The sequence below is a fragment of the Pocillopora verrucosa genome, chromosome 6, assembly GCF_036669915.1.
Source record: "Pocillopora verrucosa isolate sample1 chromosome 6, ASM3666991v2, whole genome shotgun sequence".
Taxonomy (NCBI): Eukaryota; Metazoa; Cnidaria; class Anthozoa; order Scleractinia; family Pocilloporidae; genus Pocillopora; species Pocillopora verrucosa.
This window is the reverse complement of record NC_089317.1, coordinates 6,086,623-6,103,263: the sequence shown is the minus strand read 5'-3', so window position 1 is coordinate 6,103,263 and position 16,641 is coordinate 6,086,623. Positions and strand designations below refer to the sequence as shown.

Here is a 16,641-nt window from a genome sequence, read left to right as displayed (position 1 = left end):
TTCCCAGAAATTCCCAGAAATTCCTAGGAATTTTTTAGATTTACAGCTTTTCAGGGAACGTCATTGGTTCTCTGAGTTGGAATTCCTAGGAATTCCTAGGAATTCCAAGTCCTGTTGGCTATAAACTTGGAATTTCTGGGAATTTCTAGGAATTTCTAGGTTTTTAGAACCAGAGTTGTTATGGTTGGGAATTCCTAGGAATCTCTAGGAATTCCCAGTCCGAATTTACCGTGAAAATTCACACCTTTATTCCTAGGAATTCCTAGGAAAATCCTAGGAATTCCTAGGAATTCCAAAAGCCATTTCGCAAGGGTAATTATGGGAATTTCGATTGAACAATACCGGTCAAAGATTGGCTCTCATGACAATTTCGTGAAAACAAAGGATATCTTATCACGTTTTAAGGATCTTTTTTGGAGTTTAATGCTTAGGATGTTCTATTAAAATGCATTTTACTTACCTGTACTGAATCAAGTTGTCGGACAACACAAAATGTGGAATGATGAGATATTTTATTTTGTTTTGTTTTTTATTTTGTTCTATATTCCATTGCTTATAAGGCAGGCAAATGATGTAGAGGAAAATCCAGGCCCTACAATATTTGATGTCATCGATCCAACAAGAACAATATGTGCTGACCACAGTCAAGAAAATGAAGCACTCTTTCGTGAAAATGCTGGTAAGCAATGTCACTTACTGCTATTATTTATCATCACATAGAAGATATCAATTTGTGGACTTCTTCCACTTTGAATAATATTCTTACCATTGAAAATAATTGGTGTATTTCTGTAAGGTGTTCTGTCCAGACAAATGATTATTTGCTCTTAATTGATGTTCCCTGCATTGTTTAAATTTACAATAAAGCATACACATAGGAATGTAGTGAGTCATTAACAGGAATTTTGTTCATTACATCAAATAATGGGCCATACATGTCTCTTCAAAATTCTCTGACACAAGTGTTTTCAAACTGTCAACTTAACTACAATTGTTGTTTGTTAATGATTGGAATTAATACAGTTGCAGTGATCAAGAATTCAGAACAAAGCTTTAAAATTTTTGATCCTCATTCCAAGGATTTGAATGGGATGCCCCACTCATTTAGAAAATGTGCTTTGCTTACCATTGAAGGAATTGAAAACCTTGCATCATATTTGCAAATTTCCTGCTTACAAGTAGGGGCTGTTCCTTTTGAAATTAAAGGTTTCTTTATCAGAGATAATGAACTTGGTTTGCAAAATGTTCAGGAGAGTCCAAAAATTGAACATTTGCCTTTCAGAAATAAAAGAAACCAAACACAATCTATAAAAAGGAAGCAAAAGTCTTAACTGAAACACCAGAAGAAAAAGAAAAATGATTGATTATTAGAAGTGAATATGAGAAAAGAAGAACGGTAAATGAAAGTGAGGAATCACAGGAAAAGAGGTTGGCCCAGTAGCGTCTGAACAGAACAAAGAAACGTGTAAATGTATCTTCTGAATAAAGAAAAAGAGACTGGCAACCCAATCTCAGTATCAAAGATAAAAAATTGCAAATGAATCAGCGGAATGTAGAGAAGAGAGACTGTTAAACGTCAATACCAGAATGAAAAAATTGTGAATTCATCAGCAGAATGTAGAGAATAGAGATTGTTAAACCAATGTCAATATCAGAAAGAAAAAATTGCAAATGAATCTGCAAGCCATAGACAACAGAGATTGGCAAACCGGTGTCAATATCGGAATGAGGAAAATGTATATACCTCAACCCTTACTGATGAAATCAGAAAATTTCATGCCTTTTAATGTCTCGAGGTCCAGAGTACGTTTGCTCTTGCTGTAACCAGTTGTGGTATAAACATAGTGTTATCACTGCTGAAAAACTTAGACTTTCCAACCCTGCAGGAGAATATTTACCAACTAAAACGAGTGTTGATGGTATTGAGTGGATCTGTCAGTCTTGTGATAGACATATGAAGAAAGAAAAAATACCACCCTGTGCAGCTAAGAATGGAATATGACTTCCAGCAAAACCGAACTTTTTTTTATTTGAATGAGTTAGAGTGCAGAATGTTGGCACCTAGGTTGGCTTTTCAAAAGCTTCTTCAAGCTCCCAGAGGAAATCAGCTCAAAGTAAAAGGAAATGTGGTAAATGTCCCAGCAAATGTTAACAATACTGTCAACATGTTACTGCGGTTGCAAAAGAAAGTGGAGCAATCAAAGTTCAGTTAAAAAGACGATTAGAATAAACGCGTTCTGCCTCGTCTTTGAATGTTAAACCTAATAAAATTTTGCAGGCAGCAAACTGGTTACCTACAAACAGTATCCTTTATAGAGAACAATGAATTTCCTTTAGTGTAGACAGGGCAACAAGCTAAAGCACAAACTTGTCACAAAATGAAAGTAAAACTGATGATGTTTCACAACCTAACGAGCAAATAAATGGTAGTGAAGATATAAATCAACTTAATGATTGGACTGAAGAAATACCTGCAGTAGTAACTGATACTATGTTAACTGCTACTGACTTTCTTGAAGACAATGAGCGAGCACAAATATAGATATAGCGCCAGGGGAAGGAAGTGTACTTTTGAGTATATTTAGAGATAAATAATCTGAAGATTTAGCTTATCCAGGAATATTTGACGGTCATTAAAAGGCCAGAGAATGACGATAGACTAGTCGATGTTCATTACAGTGATATTTGCAAATCAGAATTAGCTAGGACAGTCAGATGAAAGAGCAGCTATGTGTATTGAGAATATTTTTTTCAAAACTAAAAATTGCACATGAAGATTCTTTTCGGAAAATCACAAGTAGCTTTGATAAAATGCAAGGGAAACAATAGGAATTTGACAGCTAGTCATTTCAAGCAAGATGGTACACTGGAAAGACTAGTTCATCTTGATGAAGGCTACAAATTCTAAAGAGCTCTGTGTGATTCACCTCCTTCATTTGAGCAGGCCAAAAAAAGATATCTTTGCAATGATTAGACAACTCCGACCTGCTACTTTATTTTGTAGTTTTTCATCAGCTAAAACAAATTGGATAATCTCCTTAGAATACTTGGCAAGCTTGTTGATGATAAAGGATATTCAGATTCTGAATTAGAGAATTTTAACTGGGAGGAGAAGTCTAGGATGACTCAGATTTTTTTCTATTTTACTAGACAACAGTATTATTGTTGGAGACTTTAACATAAATTGGCTTATTGAGACAGAGAGGAGACCATTGTATAATTTACTAGTAAGAGATAAAGGTTACAAGCAGTTGATATCAACTCATACAACTGACGACAAAACTGCAATTGATTACATATATACATTTATATATCCCACTTGGATGTCCAAGCAGGTGTTTTGAGAACATATATTCAAGACCATAAAGCAGTTTGGGCTTCATTTCATGACACTGTGAATTAAATTATTGTTTCACTATTCATTTCACCATAAAGAAAAACATGAAAAATATGATATTATATTATCTGCAATACCATAAAATAAAATATATTATTTATGATACTAAGTCTAAATTCCTATTCTGTGAGCTGCTGATAACTCATATTATTTGGATATTTTCTCATGTCTATAACACCAAGCTATGTGAGTGCAGTCACTTAGCTTGAACTGGGCAACGGACATGAAAGTGATGGCTCGATGTGTGTCTTGTTAGAGAGGAACATTGAATAACGCTCCTGTAGAGAACAGAACAAGTCGAGAAAAAGTAGCCAGGCAAGTTTTCAAGAGTACTCAAGGAAACAAAAAAAACCAGAACACTTGGAAAAAAGCAAGTTATCACTACTGAGGTATCAAGTCCTTTAGTACTGCTGAGTATTTTCTTGACATATCAATGCATAATAAAAATTATTGAACTTGGCTCTTTATGATTTCCACAACTAGCAACGTATCAGTAAGCATTGTGGGTCTCAGCCTTTGGCTTCGGCTGATAATGCTCACCTTGCCCTCGATAATTCTTGATATCACGAAAAACCTCCTGTACATGTAATAAAGGTACATTGTAACACTATTTACATTTTAGGACACAAATGCCTACAATCATGGGAAGGAATATGAAATACTACTTCTGTGGCACTCAGCCATAATAAAAATACTTATTAGTGCTAATGAAAATAGTAGTCAAATTTATTGTATGTTATCCTTGCAGTTGTTTTGATTTTAAATTTTAAAAACCAGTTTCATTTTCCTTTTTTTTCTGTTATAGATTATGGTAATTAATATGAAACAATAAAATATTAAAATTAAATCAAATTGAAAAACTTTCAACCAAAGATAATTTTTTAAGAACCACAACATATACATTGATCATGCCAATGCTGAAGATCTATCGCATGAAAGATGGCTAAGTAAATTATAAGAAAAATATTTTTTTATACATATAACAGATGGACTCAAAAAGCAGACTAACTTCTTAAACAAAGGGTGTTTTTAATAGTTTCAAAAGATCTATCTTTAACTTAGACTGCCAGTGAAGTTCCAGCTTTCTACTTTACTAAGAATTCTGGTCTGCACTACTGTCATCATCAACTGGTAAGTAACCTATTCCTGCATCTTATGTTCCTCCCTCCCATGAAAAAAACCTTTTCTATAAATAAAGTGCCATCTTACTGTGTATAATTATAGCATAATTATTTACTAATGGATACAACATATTCATTATATCTTTCTCTTTTGTCTCCCTAGACAAATATTCTTCATTCATTAAAAAAGGAAGTTTTCCCTATAGTTCCAAACAGCAAGAAGTACCAGTATCATTTGTGCAATTGTAACTAAAAACAATACATAAGAATTTCAATTCTGATTGTTTTTTTTATTGACCATCATATTGAAAAGTGTTCATCTCTAAAGAGATAAATGTAACTCCATACTTCCCCTTTGAGCGATATCCGAACGGTTACTTCATCCAATGTCCAGAATTAAGTTTTCAATGTAGGTTACGGTAATTTTAATCTAAATAGAATTATTATCGCTCATATTTTTCCCTTCAGTTTAACTTCCATTACATGTCATAAGTGCGACACGTGTACGCATTGCGGACCTATTTTTTTTTAATGAGACGGCAAAAGATTGCTATGATTGCACCGATGACTAATCCAGAAATTTACAATCCAGTGAAAGTTGAACCCCCTGAAAAAAACAGAACATAAACAAATAAATACATAATTGTAAAATATGAAACCTTTGGTATGGAAAATTGAAGTTTTCATTGAAAGCATAGATTGAGGTTAAATTAATTGGAGTTAAGTTAATAACTTAAGACGGATTAAAGTCGTAGCATTCATAATCACTTTCAATGTTGTATTTCTTCGTTTCTTCATTTATTTACCTTCAAAGATTTTTTCAGGCCCAGCCTCTCTTTTACAATAGGCTTCACTCTCTTGATCAGGACTTAAAGTACATGCTGATTCTCTTCCTGCCGCCAGGTTATATTATATAGGGCAAAAGAAAGCCATATTTTTAAATTTGTCGAAGGGTTAGTCAAAGTAACGAAACTCTTACTCCTTCATTACTGTAATTCTCATCTTTATAAAGCGTTCACTTCTATCAAGCGGTCGTGTTCACTCTTTACTGAGTCCCTACGGTCTTTTTCTATTGTATTCCAACTGTATTAAAAGGTCTATTAAAGTGGAACCGCCCAAATAGACTCAATTGTATTTGTGAGGTAGTTTCGGTACATAAAATGGCCAATTGTGGCATAAAATGACATTCTCTTTATTGTTTTTCATAATACCCGTATTCTGTGGAACCGGCATAGCGGTCAACCTGTATGAAGCTGTCACGCTGTCATTCCCCGTTGGTGAATGTTTAACGCAGGTTCCACTGTAATTCGTTTTTCTATTAAATATAGGTGGGAGTAGGGATGAGGAAGTGTATTGAAATACTGAGGAAATATTGAGGAAACGAGGAGAGAATTGGAGTGAATGAGGGTGTGAAAGGAAAGAAGACCTTAAACTAGGCAGGTTACAGATCACTTCGATCAGTGCAAATTTGATTCCACTGGTGCAGCTAATAGGCATATTAGAGCTAAGTTCGGTGATAAAAAAAATACCAGTAATAAAGATTTTGCTTGCGAAAAAAAAGACTGATAAAAGTCAATGCAACCCTGAATAAGTTTGGACAAACTCATTTGAAATTTGCTCCAAAACTGACATTGAGAAAATTGAAAAAGAACAAATCGTACTCACCTGATGTTGGTGAAGATGATGGAGTTCAGATACCTAGGGTTAAAAACAGAGCGGCAAAATAAACAACTTCTATACTTTGCCTAAATGTTAATATGTTACAAAGCCCTAAAAATTGTATTATACGGCAAGGTAGTCTCTAAGTAAATCTGAGCGTTCTTATTATTTCGTATTCGTATTTCTTGTCCCTATAAAGTTCTTCCGGCCTTAACGAATAAACATTTTCCCTAGCATTATCCACAGGGAGCACTTTCTTGATAACTAAGGTTCCGTTGATGTAAACGTCAAAGTTTGGGTTATCAGCGAACTTGTCTCACTCGTGATGTGTAACTGTAACCCCAACACCAAATAAAGGGTACTATAATTTTTTCACTTGATATTTCAATATCAGAACTGTTAATATCATTCTTACCATCATCATCAGTACCTCCATTTTCATCCGATTTTTTTATCAGGAGTGTTCAGTGAGCTTCCTTTAAAAGCTTGCATATAAGTTACGCGCTGACTAATTTTAAGCATAAGATTTTAATATGGAATAAATTTTAGCTTGCCATTAGTTTATCATTATCATTGTCATTATCAGTATTATTATTGCAACTGTTATCATTATTACCAATTTTATTTTTACTACTATCATTATTTTTATCATCATGTTCATCATTACAATTTAAACGATTGGTTCTCATCAGACATTTTACCAATAGTTGGAACAGGACTTTGGAGAGTACGCGTCATGAGCATGTGCTGTTGTCGTACATTTCGAAGTAAACTGTTGTTTTTATTGAAGACGTAGAACCAACTTGAAATCGATTCACTGGAATGGGACCTCGCATCCTGGTGTTTTGTTGCTGGAGCTCCTGTCCAACGAGCTGGCATATATATTCAAAGGTATTGCGAGAAACTTTCAAGTTCTACTTCCACCAGTGATCCAGTGCATGGTTATTTAGAAGTTGCTGAAGCCAATTGTGTGGTCTCGGAAATACCCAAGTTCTTCTTTGCCGGCAAGCAAGTTCGCTTTCGGCTCGTAAATGTAAATAAAATGTCGAAAAATCTTGAAGGTAGCGTCTTCTTCGGTGTCTTCTCACCAAAAACTGCTGGACTGCTATATTTATAGAGGACAGTCCTAATATATAGATTGGAGCTCTTCTTAGTTTATTTTCCAGCCCTTCGTTATACTGGATAAAAACTGTAATAAAAGTCTTGAGCACCGGCGTTTCTTCAATGGATTGAAAGACCAGTTCGGGGGGTGGGGAGGTGGGGAATAATTGACGAAGTCTGGACCTGGGGACGATGTTCTCACAACTATACACAGTCAGCGGTATCTTCAGACAGCTTACGACTTTCGTCGTTGTTCTTGATGTTGTGACCAGATTTTCGAAGATAGGGAGTGTTTTCTTCTTCAGATGAAGTGCATGCTATCATCATCAGTTGAAATTATATCCTATAGCGCGTGACTTATAATTTCGGTTTGGGAAAATGAGCCAAAATTGAAAGAGACCACAGTAAACCACTTTGCGTTAAGACAATTCTGGTGGATCGAGGTGTATACGTGCAGTAAGCACAAGTCAGTAAAACAGTACGCCAGAATCGTATGGGCTTCTCTTATATCTTCTCTTGAAGTTGCCAGGTATGACTGCTTACCCTACCGTTATTCCCCAACGTTTCAACCTCCTCTGTTTAGCGTAGAAAATTTTAAAAAAAGTAATTTTCAACTCGTGTGTAATTTTTGAAAACTTTTTCGCTTTTGGCTCTTCTTGTTTCATGTTTCATGATTGTCCTCTGGCTGGAAATAAATGACGTCTTTTTGAGATTTTTTCTGTTATTTAATTCTCCTAATAACCTCTGCTGTAACTGCATGTAATGTAGGTGTCTTTTAGAGAAGATACCTGGATTTCATTTTTACATCACAGAAATCAATTTTAAACATCAATCAAGTTTTCTCTTAAGTTTAGAAGTTGAGTTGATGTTGTTATTGGCTATATTAAATAGGTTGAAAGTTTTAGATGGTACTTTCTTATGTTTGCAGATAATTGAATTTACTAAGAGGTGAAATTGTTGCAACATGTTAACATGAAACGCAACAATACATTATATTGATATGTAAAAAGTTTTCATCTGACTATCTACTAGCAAGTCTTTGTATAATATTTCAACCCAACCATTTTCCTCCACATATAAACACTATTACAAAATAATTAGTCACAACTTCAACCATGGCATTTCAACCATGTTTGAAATGCCATGTCCATAATAAGCTAACAGGATTGAGGAGTATGTATGTAGGGATAGACCCTCTTGTCTGTATCAATAATTTGCTAATCACTCCTGTTGGCAATGTTTGGATGAGGTTGAGCTGTCAGGGCAAAGGAACTAAGGATTTTAATAGGCAGTGACTTTTTTTCAAACCTGGAAACTATCTGATCTTGAAAGCCATACTTGTGCCCAGTAACTCATTCTTATTCTGATAAACTAGTTTTAAGAAGGATGCAATACTTTATAAAAAAAACTTGATGCATGGGTTTTGCAAAAAACTTTAATTTGACTATACTTGTAAAGCCGATACCAGTACCTTCACATGATAAAATGTTGGGAGGATCAGAGAAAAAATAATGTGCCATACATCTACAAGATTCGATGTAATTGTTTTAATTACAAGAACATTAAATGATACTTGGAGATATAAAACTATTAAAAAAATAATAAAATTTGGTTGAAAAATTAGAATTCAGCACAGGCTGGATAAACAGAATTCTTAGAAAAATATATGTGTACTAATGAAAAAGCTCAGCAAACTTTTTTTAGAACATCTGCCTGTACCTATACGGCATGTAGTAAAGTCTCTTGAAGTAGTCATAGTCCCAGTTTCATATATTGAAAACACATGCACACGAAGATTTTCTGTAAACCTAAAGTTTAAGCCTGTGATGAATTCCACAAGCTCAGTGGAAAGTGAGAGTGAACGAGACTGATAGTGACTACGTTATTTGAATAAATATCCAGAGCCAGGATAAAAAGTCAGACATGGTTTGTAAAACTCTCTTATTTTAATTTTTTTAACCTATTGAGCTAAAGCTTTACATTCTTGCTTTGTGATTATGTGGATGCCAATTTAACTTTCATGCATCAAAATACAAAAAAATGTTCTCTTCATCTATGTGCCCTAACATTACAGGGGAGGAAGCAGGTCAAATTAAAAATATGAATTAAAATAAGAGCGCCCCCATTAATTTTAGTCCTAGTTAGAGGAGGATCCTTGTTTTTCCAGATTCCCAACCTCTTAAACTCACATATGTTATCTAAGTTTGTTTGTTACATCAGAGCATGTCTTCCCGAGAGTGACTGGAATTGCTGTTAAGAGCTATTCGCATTCTACATCTCAAAAAATGAATAAGCTCTTCACTGGCGCATGATCTTTATTTCTGTTAAGCAGTTACGCAGCTTTCTAATCGCAAAAATGCTTTTTGATCCGCATAACAGATTGTATTTAATTTTCTTTTAAATCTAATGCTATTGCACAACTTTGGTTTACTCTGAAGCTGGCTAAAAAATTAAACCATCCGTACTCAAAGGTTGGAACGAACTCACTGATACATCAGTGCACATTTGGTGGACTAGGACGAGCACAAGCGAATGGTCTTGGACTCCAATCCTGAAATGGCGGTCCAGTGTAACCCCCAATTAGGCAAAGTAGAGATTCTGCCCTTGCCAACCATCATAGGTGAAACTGCCATTCTTCGTCTCGAGTTTGAAGAACGTGTGCAACATAGGCTCACTCGGCATCTGTTGTCTTATCTTTGAGGAAAGATCACTATTTCCAGTTTCAATTAGAAAGGGGCATTTGTTGCTGTCATCTTTGGGCCGGAGGGTGTTGTCATTGTTGAGTTTCCAAAGCTGGTTATTGTTGTTGGTACATGCACAGGGATATGGGTTGGTTTCTGATCCTAAGTTGGTCAAACACCTGCATTGCAATATATATTGAAAGTTTAAGTTCTTTTTTTTTTCTTAATCAGTGTTAAAGGAAAAATTGTTGTAAACAGAGCAAAATATTTACTATGAAGCCTACATCATGATTCCTTTATAATCTGTATGTATAATCATAGAGGTGTTACGTCGAGCTAATATGATTGTGGTTTTCTGGAATGTGTTTGGAAAAGAGGCAATCGTGAAGGAAATAATGGATTTCATCAGCCATCAGCAAACTTCAGTCAATTCAATTAAACACGGATCTTTGAAAAGACCAACTAGCTGAACGTGATATCCTGACACACACTCAGTCATTCGTAAAAGTAAAGGCTTGCTTCTTCGTTTACTTTTGTTGTTGTTGTTTTTCACCCTCTTTGGCGGAGATAACAATGCTTACTCTACTTACAATTACTTGCACTACTAACAATTACATACAGTAGTGACATTACTTACAGCGAGAAAATAATTTGTTGGTAACCCTCTGTGCAAAAGTTGAAACTGAAATTCTCTAAGTTTGGTGATTTTTGTACAATTATAGGCTAACATATAGGCCGTACTCCAGATTTTGTCCTGCACAACAATCGGCTGTCCCTCCCTGCTGACTTTTGTTCGGGGCACGGTACTTCGCTAGATAATTTTTTTTACGAACGAGTCGGCAAGGTTTTTGAGACCTTTTTAACGTTTCGAAAAGTTTTGATGTTTGTTGCAGATGTTTCTATTGAGATTCTTTCTGCATGCATTCCACAGAGGTTGTATCGTGGAAATTATTCCAATGTGTACATAAGGCTATATTGCGATTTAAATTTACTTTTGAAGCCTTGTAGAGTTAGAAATTTGTTCTCGTCATCTTTGAAATGTTTTACTTTGTCAATACCATGGTCGTGCTATACTTTTAGAAGGAAGGGCACTTCATCAATAAGCGAGTTGTGGCAAATAATTTGTTCTAGAAATTGACTTTCGGAGGTTATGCGTCCCTCAAAATTGTTTTCTGACTATAATAGTAGAATTTCTTTCATGAATTTTCCCGAGTTCTCAAAGATTTTTTCTTGTCTTTTGTGTTAAGATTCCCGGTAAAAGGCAAGCTGTTACCAAATCTCTCTCATTCTAGATCAAAAAAAGTTTCCACTTGCCTTGGTTGGTTGTATTTAGGTATTTTGTGATTCACGTGGCTTTTAAAGTCATACTAAAAGACTGAAATTAATAATTTTTAGACCACCTCAGTTCCGCATAGTCATTGCTCGTTCCACTTCCTTTGGTTTTGTCACCTTTCCATTCCAAACAAATGAGTTGAAGAGTTTGTTTATTTCATAGGTGATTTTCTCGTTAGAAATCGTGATTTTTCCTAAGAGAGTAAGTCTGCGATATTTCCAGTAACTTAGGATATTTCAGACTTTTTTCTAGTTTTTAAGTGAAGTTTAGAACTTATGAAAAGTTTTGACTCGAAAGATTGCCATGCCCTCTTTTTGTTAAAGATACCAAGGAACAATAAACATTTACATTTCCTGCATATGAAGCTTTTATGTCCACTGATTTTAGAGCGTAAATAAATCCCATGGGATACCACAACGACACTTATCATTTCAACCATCGCACTTGGCAACATGGAAATCACAATGGGTAAATCGTAACGAAAAGAAAAAGTTGAAAATCTTAACTAGTACTCACATACTACTAGTCTTAACTAGTACTCACTATTCACTCCAGTTTTCCTTCAGAGCTCGGAACTCACAGCCTAAAGAAATGTGGAATAGCAAGGACTGACAGGTAAGTTAAGTATTCAACCCCTATTTCCCATTTTGACTTCGCGGAGCCAGCTCTCCCTATAGAAAAAATTGGAAAAAACAGATACATACAACCAGAAACGAAATTGAACGTATAATCAAAATTTTTCAATAAACTGCGCCATAAATGCACACAATTTCTTTAAATTTCTGTTTTGAAGGAAGAGAGAACTGGGGCTTCGTTCCAACATCGAGTTACTCTAAATAGGATAAAATTCCCAAAAATTAATGTAAGGTCAGTGTTTGCACAGTGAACACGTTTGTGCGAAACGCGTCACGCGAGAGAAAACGGATTACCTGTTTTTGAGAACGGAAAATTGGCCAATCAGATCGTGATTAATGCCAATTCTGTAATGAAATGAAATTGTCTGAATTTCCGCGCTTAGTGGACGTTTCAGAAATGTGGCAATGGGTGTTTATAATGTATTTTTATTTCTTCATATTGAAATAGTTTACCAAGCGTAATTTTTTGGAAATTAATACGATTGGGTATTTGCATTAAGCTTTCGGTAGGTACATCTTTGACGCTAAAAATATCATGCATATTAAGAGATGATACAAGAAAGCGTACCATGTGATACCAAGATGTTTGAATTCGAAGTTGGTACACTTCCCGCTGTTACATTTTCTAGGACACCTGCATGGCAAACAATTAGCACAATATAGTTTAATTTCATGCTAATAATATTTGCTATAGATATAAATATAAATTGGCCACCGCAAAGAGTTTCTAAAGTTAACCTACGATTTTTCCGTGTGACCGTGGATATTTAGAATGCCGATTTGAAAGATAATTTTTGTCCTTTAGTTTAACGGTTAAGGTTTGATCGGTTTTATTTTGAATGACATCATTATTTGAATGCCTGGAAAGCAGATGTAATCGAACTCACGCTTCTGAAGAAAAGAAACAAGACAGAAAACAGTAGCTACCCCTTCCCGGGAGAAAACCATATCCTAATTAGCCTCGGAGGGAAACTATATATCTTTCCCTCTATAGAAAATCGTTCAGTACGTAAAGGAATGATTACAAAGTCGCTAGTCTAATTTTCCCAACATCATGCAAAGTTATAACAAAGATAAAAAATCGGTAAATAATGAAACAAAACATGAACAAGAGCCAAAACGATAACAATTTATAACATCATTTGGTTTATCAGCTGAGTTGATAATGTAAATTGGCTACCATAAAGCGGTTTCTCTGCCCTAAAACTTTTTATGGTGGCCAATTTAATTTCCAACTTAATTGATAAACCAAATCATACCCAAGAACGAAGAAGCACACAGTTAATAAAGAAACTTACCCGCTTTTAATGATGGAACAAATTTGCTCGATGTAGAATTGGGAGCATGGTTCCATATGGAAGAAACACTCATTTCAGGTGTTTTTGATGCATTTATCGCCTGGGAAAGAAAAAAAAGAAAATTTAAATTAATCTCGCGACATATGAGTATTTGTTGAGCTTATTTACTAGGTCCAGTATTTCAGTTGCGTTATATTCGTTTCATTCCTTTATCGCAAACTTCGACCAGTTTGGTTGCCACAAGTTTAATATCAACACTTCAGTAGTGCTGTTACCTCTCGTGGATAATCAAGTATCCAAAAGTGTATCAAGAAGACATGCAATAAACAGAAACGGAGCATCCTTTTGTTACTTAATATAATGAACTAATATACTAAAACCTATCATTATAACGGAAGAAGATGAAAAAGATGGAAAAACGAAAGACAATTAAAAGGCACATGAGAAATTCTGATAAGGCCCTCTACAGAAGAAAAAAACAGGAAAAAACAAACGAACAAAAGCAAAAATTTTAAAGCACATTAACTAATGATGTACGGATCTAAGGTAAGTTCCTAGAAATTCGGCTCGGGAAAGCAACGACGAAACGACATGAATCACCAACCGACGGACTCTCTTTGTTCCCATTTTCGTGCTCTTGGAACGTAATATGTATGATAGCTCTCTCCTTCTTTGACAGAGCTATTATTAACCTAATAGCACCCAAACATCGAAATTTTTATTAAAAGTGAGCTGAGCGGAAAAGGTAATTTTACAACCCGAACGTCTTTGAGTGGATAAAATCTTTTGCTAATGGAATGAGCTGTTAGATATGATAGTAGTAGTAACATAACCAATAATGTACATAAATCAGTACATACTTCTCGAGTACTATGTTGAGCACCAATGTAAGCTTCCAGAACAAGTTTCAAAGCAAGTGGAAAAGGATGCTTAGGGGATGGTATTTTTTACATGCTTTTCAGATGCTTTTCATGGGAACTTTAACGGACATTTTTCTAAAACATATGAACCTTCTGATGACAGATGCGTTAAAACCGTGGGGATACTGTGCCTACATTTTGAGTGCACTTTCCAAAACCTCCTTATCAGAAAAATTTCGCGCTGAAGTTTTTAAATCGCCATTTAAAACACGAACATGAAAAGTCAAAGAAAAAAAAAGGAAATTTGACCCTGAATTGCAAAAGAATTGCCCTGAATACCGCTGCCACAAGCATGGTATCCCAAAATAATTTTGCCACTTGATCTCAGCTTTCCACATAAAAATGAGGCGTCATTCCTTGGGGCAAGTGAGAGGTCGTGTATATATAATTGCGCCTTAAAGGCTTAGCCAGGCAAGGTCCAATCGTACATAGAAGCAGATACGCGTCAAGTTTGCCATCAGAATCTTACCTGGACATGTAAGGTGATCTTAGAATGAATTGTTCGTCGGAAACCTCCCACGTCAATTTGACATCCGTATGTGTTGCTATCGGAGAAAGTCAGGTTCACCAATTTATAGGCCAAATACGACTTCGATATGTTTCCTACCCAAGTCACTCGCCCAACGTAAGTAGGATGTGTCTTGCTCAACTGAGGATTAGAAATCACTCTTCCCTGCTTGGTTACCGTCATAAGATAAAACGTGGTATAACCATTCTCCCAAAGGCCAAAAATGAACCCTGTTAATTCTATTTCGTCCTCATCTTGAAGATGAAAGTCCCATTCGAAGAGAAAACTTGACCCCTCTGTCGTTGTAGCACTGGGCTGTCTCGGTTGGATGGTGCTGGCAACTTGTCAGAATTAAAAAAAGAAGGCTTCAATATTTAAGGTTGTTGCTTTTTACTTAACTTTTCTCCTCTAACTATTAAGTTTCCCTGGGTCATTTCCTCTTTACCATAGACATTTCTTAGAGTTTGAGTAAACAGACTATTTTTGGGGAAGGCATAGTTTAGTTCTAGGCTATTAGAGGGTAACTATTTGGGTCGATGATTTTCCTTTTTGTTTTTTTCTGAGAAGATCCATGTTTTCCTGGAATCATCTCGCCACAGAGCTTCATCAACCATGAACGAAAGTAGACATTCATTCAAATACAAATATTATTCATTGATGGAAGTCAAGGTCATATTTTAGAGGTACGAGCGTCATCAAATAAATCGAAGTATCTGAACCGTGAACTGTACTTTAATTTATAACTTCAGAGTATCAGTTAGTGAATATGTTTCAAAAGTTGAACTAACTCTCTCATGGCGCAGAATGGCCGGACATGTTCAGTATTTATACCTCATTAGCATTGCATTAGTATAACAGCAACATAACAACTGATATGCTAATGCTAATGCTATTATGGAAGAAATTTGAAAGCCAGCAATCAACATTTGAAAGGAAATGGCGCCAGAAAAGGACGAACACCTAACTTTACTTTTAAATGGGTCTCAGTCGGAAAAGTCAACACTTGCAGGCTGCAAAATAAATATGATAGTACACTTATTTAATGGACGTTTAGTCAAACACTTTTCATCTACAGCGACATCCTCACCGAACCCCAACACGCGGTTATGCCATTAATTATTTAGAGATTGTCTGTGTCGTTTATCATGTAAACTACTATGCTTTACAAGGCTTTCCAGCCCTGAGAAAAGCCGTAACAACGTTAACACACGTGAGAAAATACGACATTTTTTCAGGTGTGTTGGATATCGCCAATCAGCTGCTGACACGTCAATCGCCTTTTGCGCCACTCAGTCAGGTTGATGAATGAACGGCAATTCTCGATCCGAGTTAGTTTGTCGGAATTTCATCGGATTATGGCGGCTAGAACATTAAAAACCGACAGACAGAGACGTTTAAACTCTCTAGAAGTAGAAGAAAACCAACAAACGAAAAGAAATACCCGACGAACTTTATGTATTCAGTGGCTTTGTCATGGCGTTTCTCGCGGCTAGGAACGAAACGCGACAACTGGAAGATTTGACCACGTGTTATTTTCTATTTATATTCATAGTCGAACATGAAGGTTATAGGAAATACAGCTTCCAAAATTCACGTCTCACCGAAGCTAAATCTAAATTATAAGTGTTGCCGTCGCTTCCGCCTTTTGCTAAACCACATGTTCACTGAAAATTTACACGACGTGGCTCCTTATAATTCCCCTTATATGCGTTCGAAGCTTCCTCTTCGATTGAGGTTTTTAAATGACTGAACTAACCTGTTACGAGAACTGTCGCGACAGATATAAAGAACGGGATGTAAAACCTCATAAACCTCATTCTTGATGCTTCTTGGCTTCGTGAAATGACGAACTTCCATAAAATCATGACATTGATTCGTATCAGTTTTAATGGATTCGCAGTTCCAGTCTTTTCCGAGAACTGACTAATGAATACCAACAGAGCACGCACCGTCTAGTTATTGGAATCTCCGCTTACTTGACAACAGCA

The 16,641-nt window shown here is 35.7% G+C and overlaps 1 protein-coding gene and 1 pseudogene across 3 annotated transcripts; one reads left to right on the top strand and one right to left on the bottom strand.

Moving 5' to 3' along the window:
• Positions 1-318: 318 nt before the first annotated feature.
• Positions 319-1,787, top strand: LOC131780398 (uncharacterized; annotated as a pseudogene).
• A 6,978-nt stretch (positions 1,788-8,765) lies between these two features.
• LOC131780953 (uncharacterized) lies at positions 8,766-16,641 on the bottom strand. Of its 3 annotated transcripts, none has more exons than XM_059097579.2 (6): positions 16,410-16,641; positions 14,615-14,994; positions 13,226-13,325; positions 12,496-12,561; positions 11,836-11,963; positions 8,766-10,138 (listed from the first exon to the last, which is right to left on the bottom strand). In XM_059097579.2, exons 1-5 carry the CDS (start codon positions 16,516-16,518, stop codon positions 11,869-11,871), a joined length of 750 nt encoding a protein of 249 aa, XP_058953562.2. In that variant the 5' UTR covers positions 16,519-16,641; the 3' UTR covers positions 8,766-10,138; positions 11,836-11,868. The 3 variants fall into 3 exon arrangements, with proteins under 3 accessions (XP_058953562.2, XP_058953563.2, XP_058953565.2); XM_059097580.2 differs by having other exon boundaries at positions 11,836-11,875; XM_059097582.2 differs by lacking the exons at positions 11,836-11,963; positions 12,496-12,561.

Bases quoted from the DNA above. Each gene is read 5' to 3' on its own strand.
- LOC131780953 (XM_059097579.2), bottom strand. From the start codon at position 16,518: ATGATTTTATGGAAGTTCGTCATTTCACGAAGCCAAGAAGCATCAAGA. The intron at 14,995-16,409 runs GTTAGTTCAGTC...AATTCTGACAAG, and splicing joins CGCGACAGTTCTCGTAACAG to TTGCCAGCACCATCCAACCG. The intron at 13,326-14,614 runs GTAAGATTCTGA...TTTCTTTCCCAG, and splicing joins AGATCACCTTACATGTCCAG to GCGATAAATGCATCAAAAAC.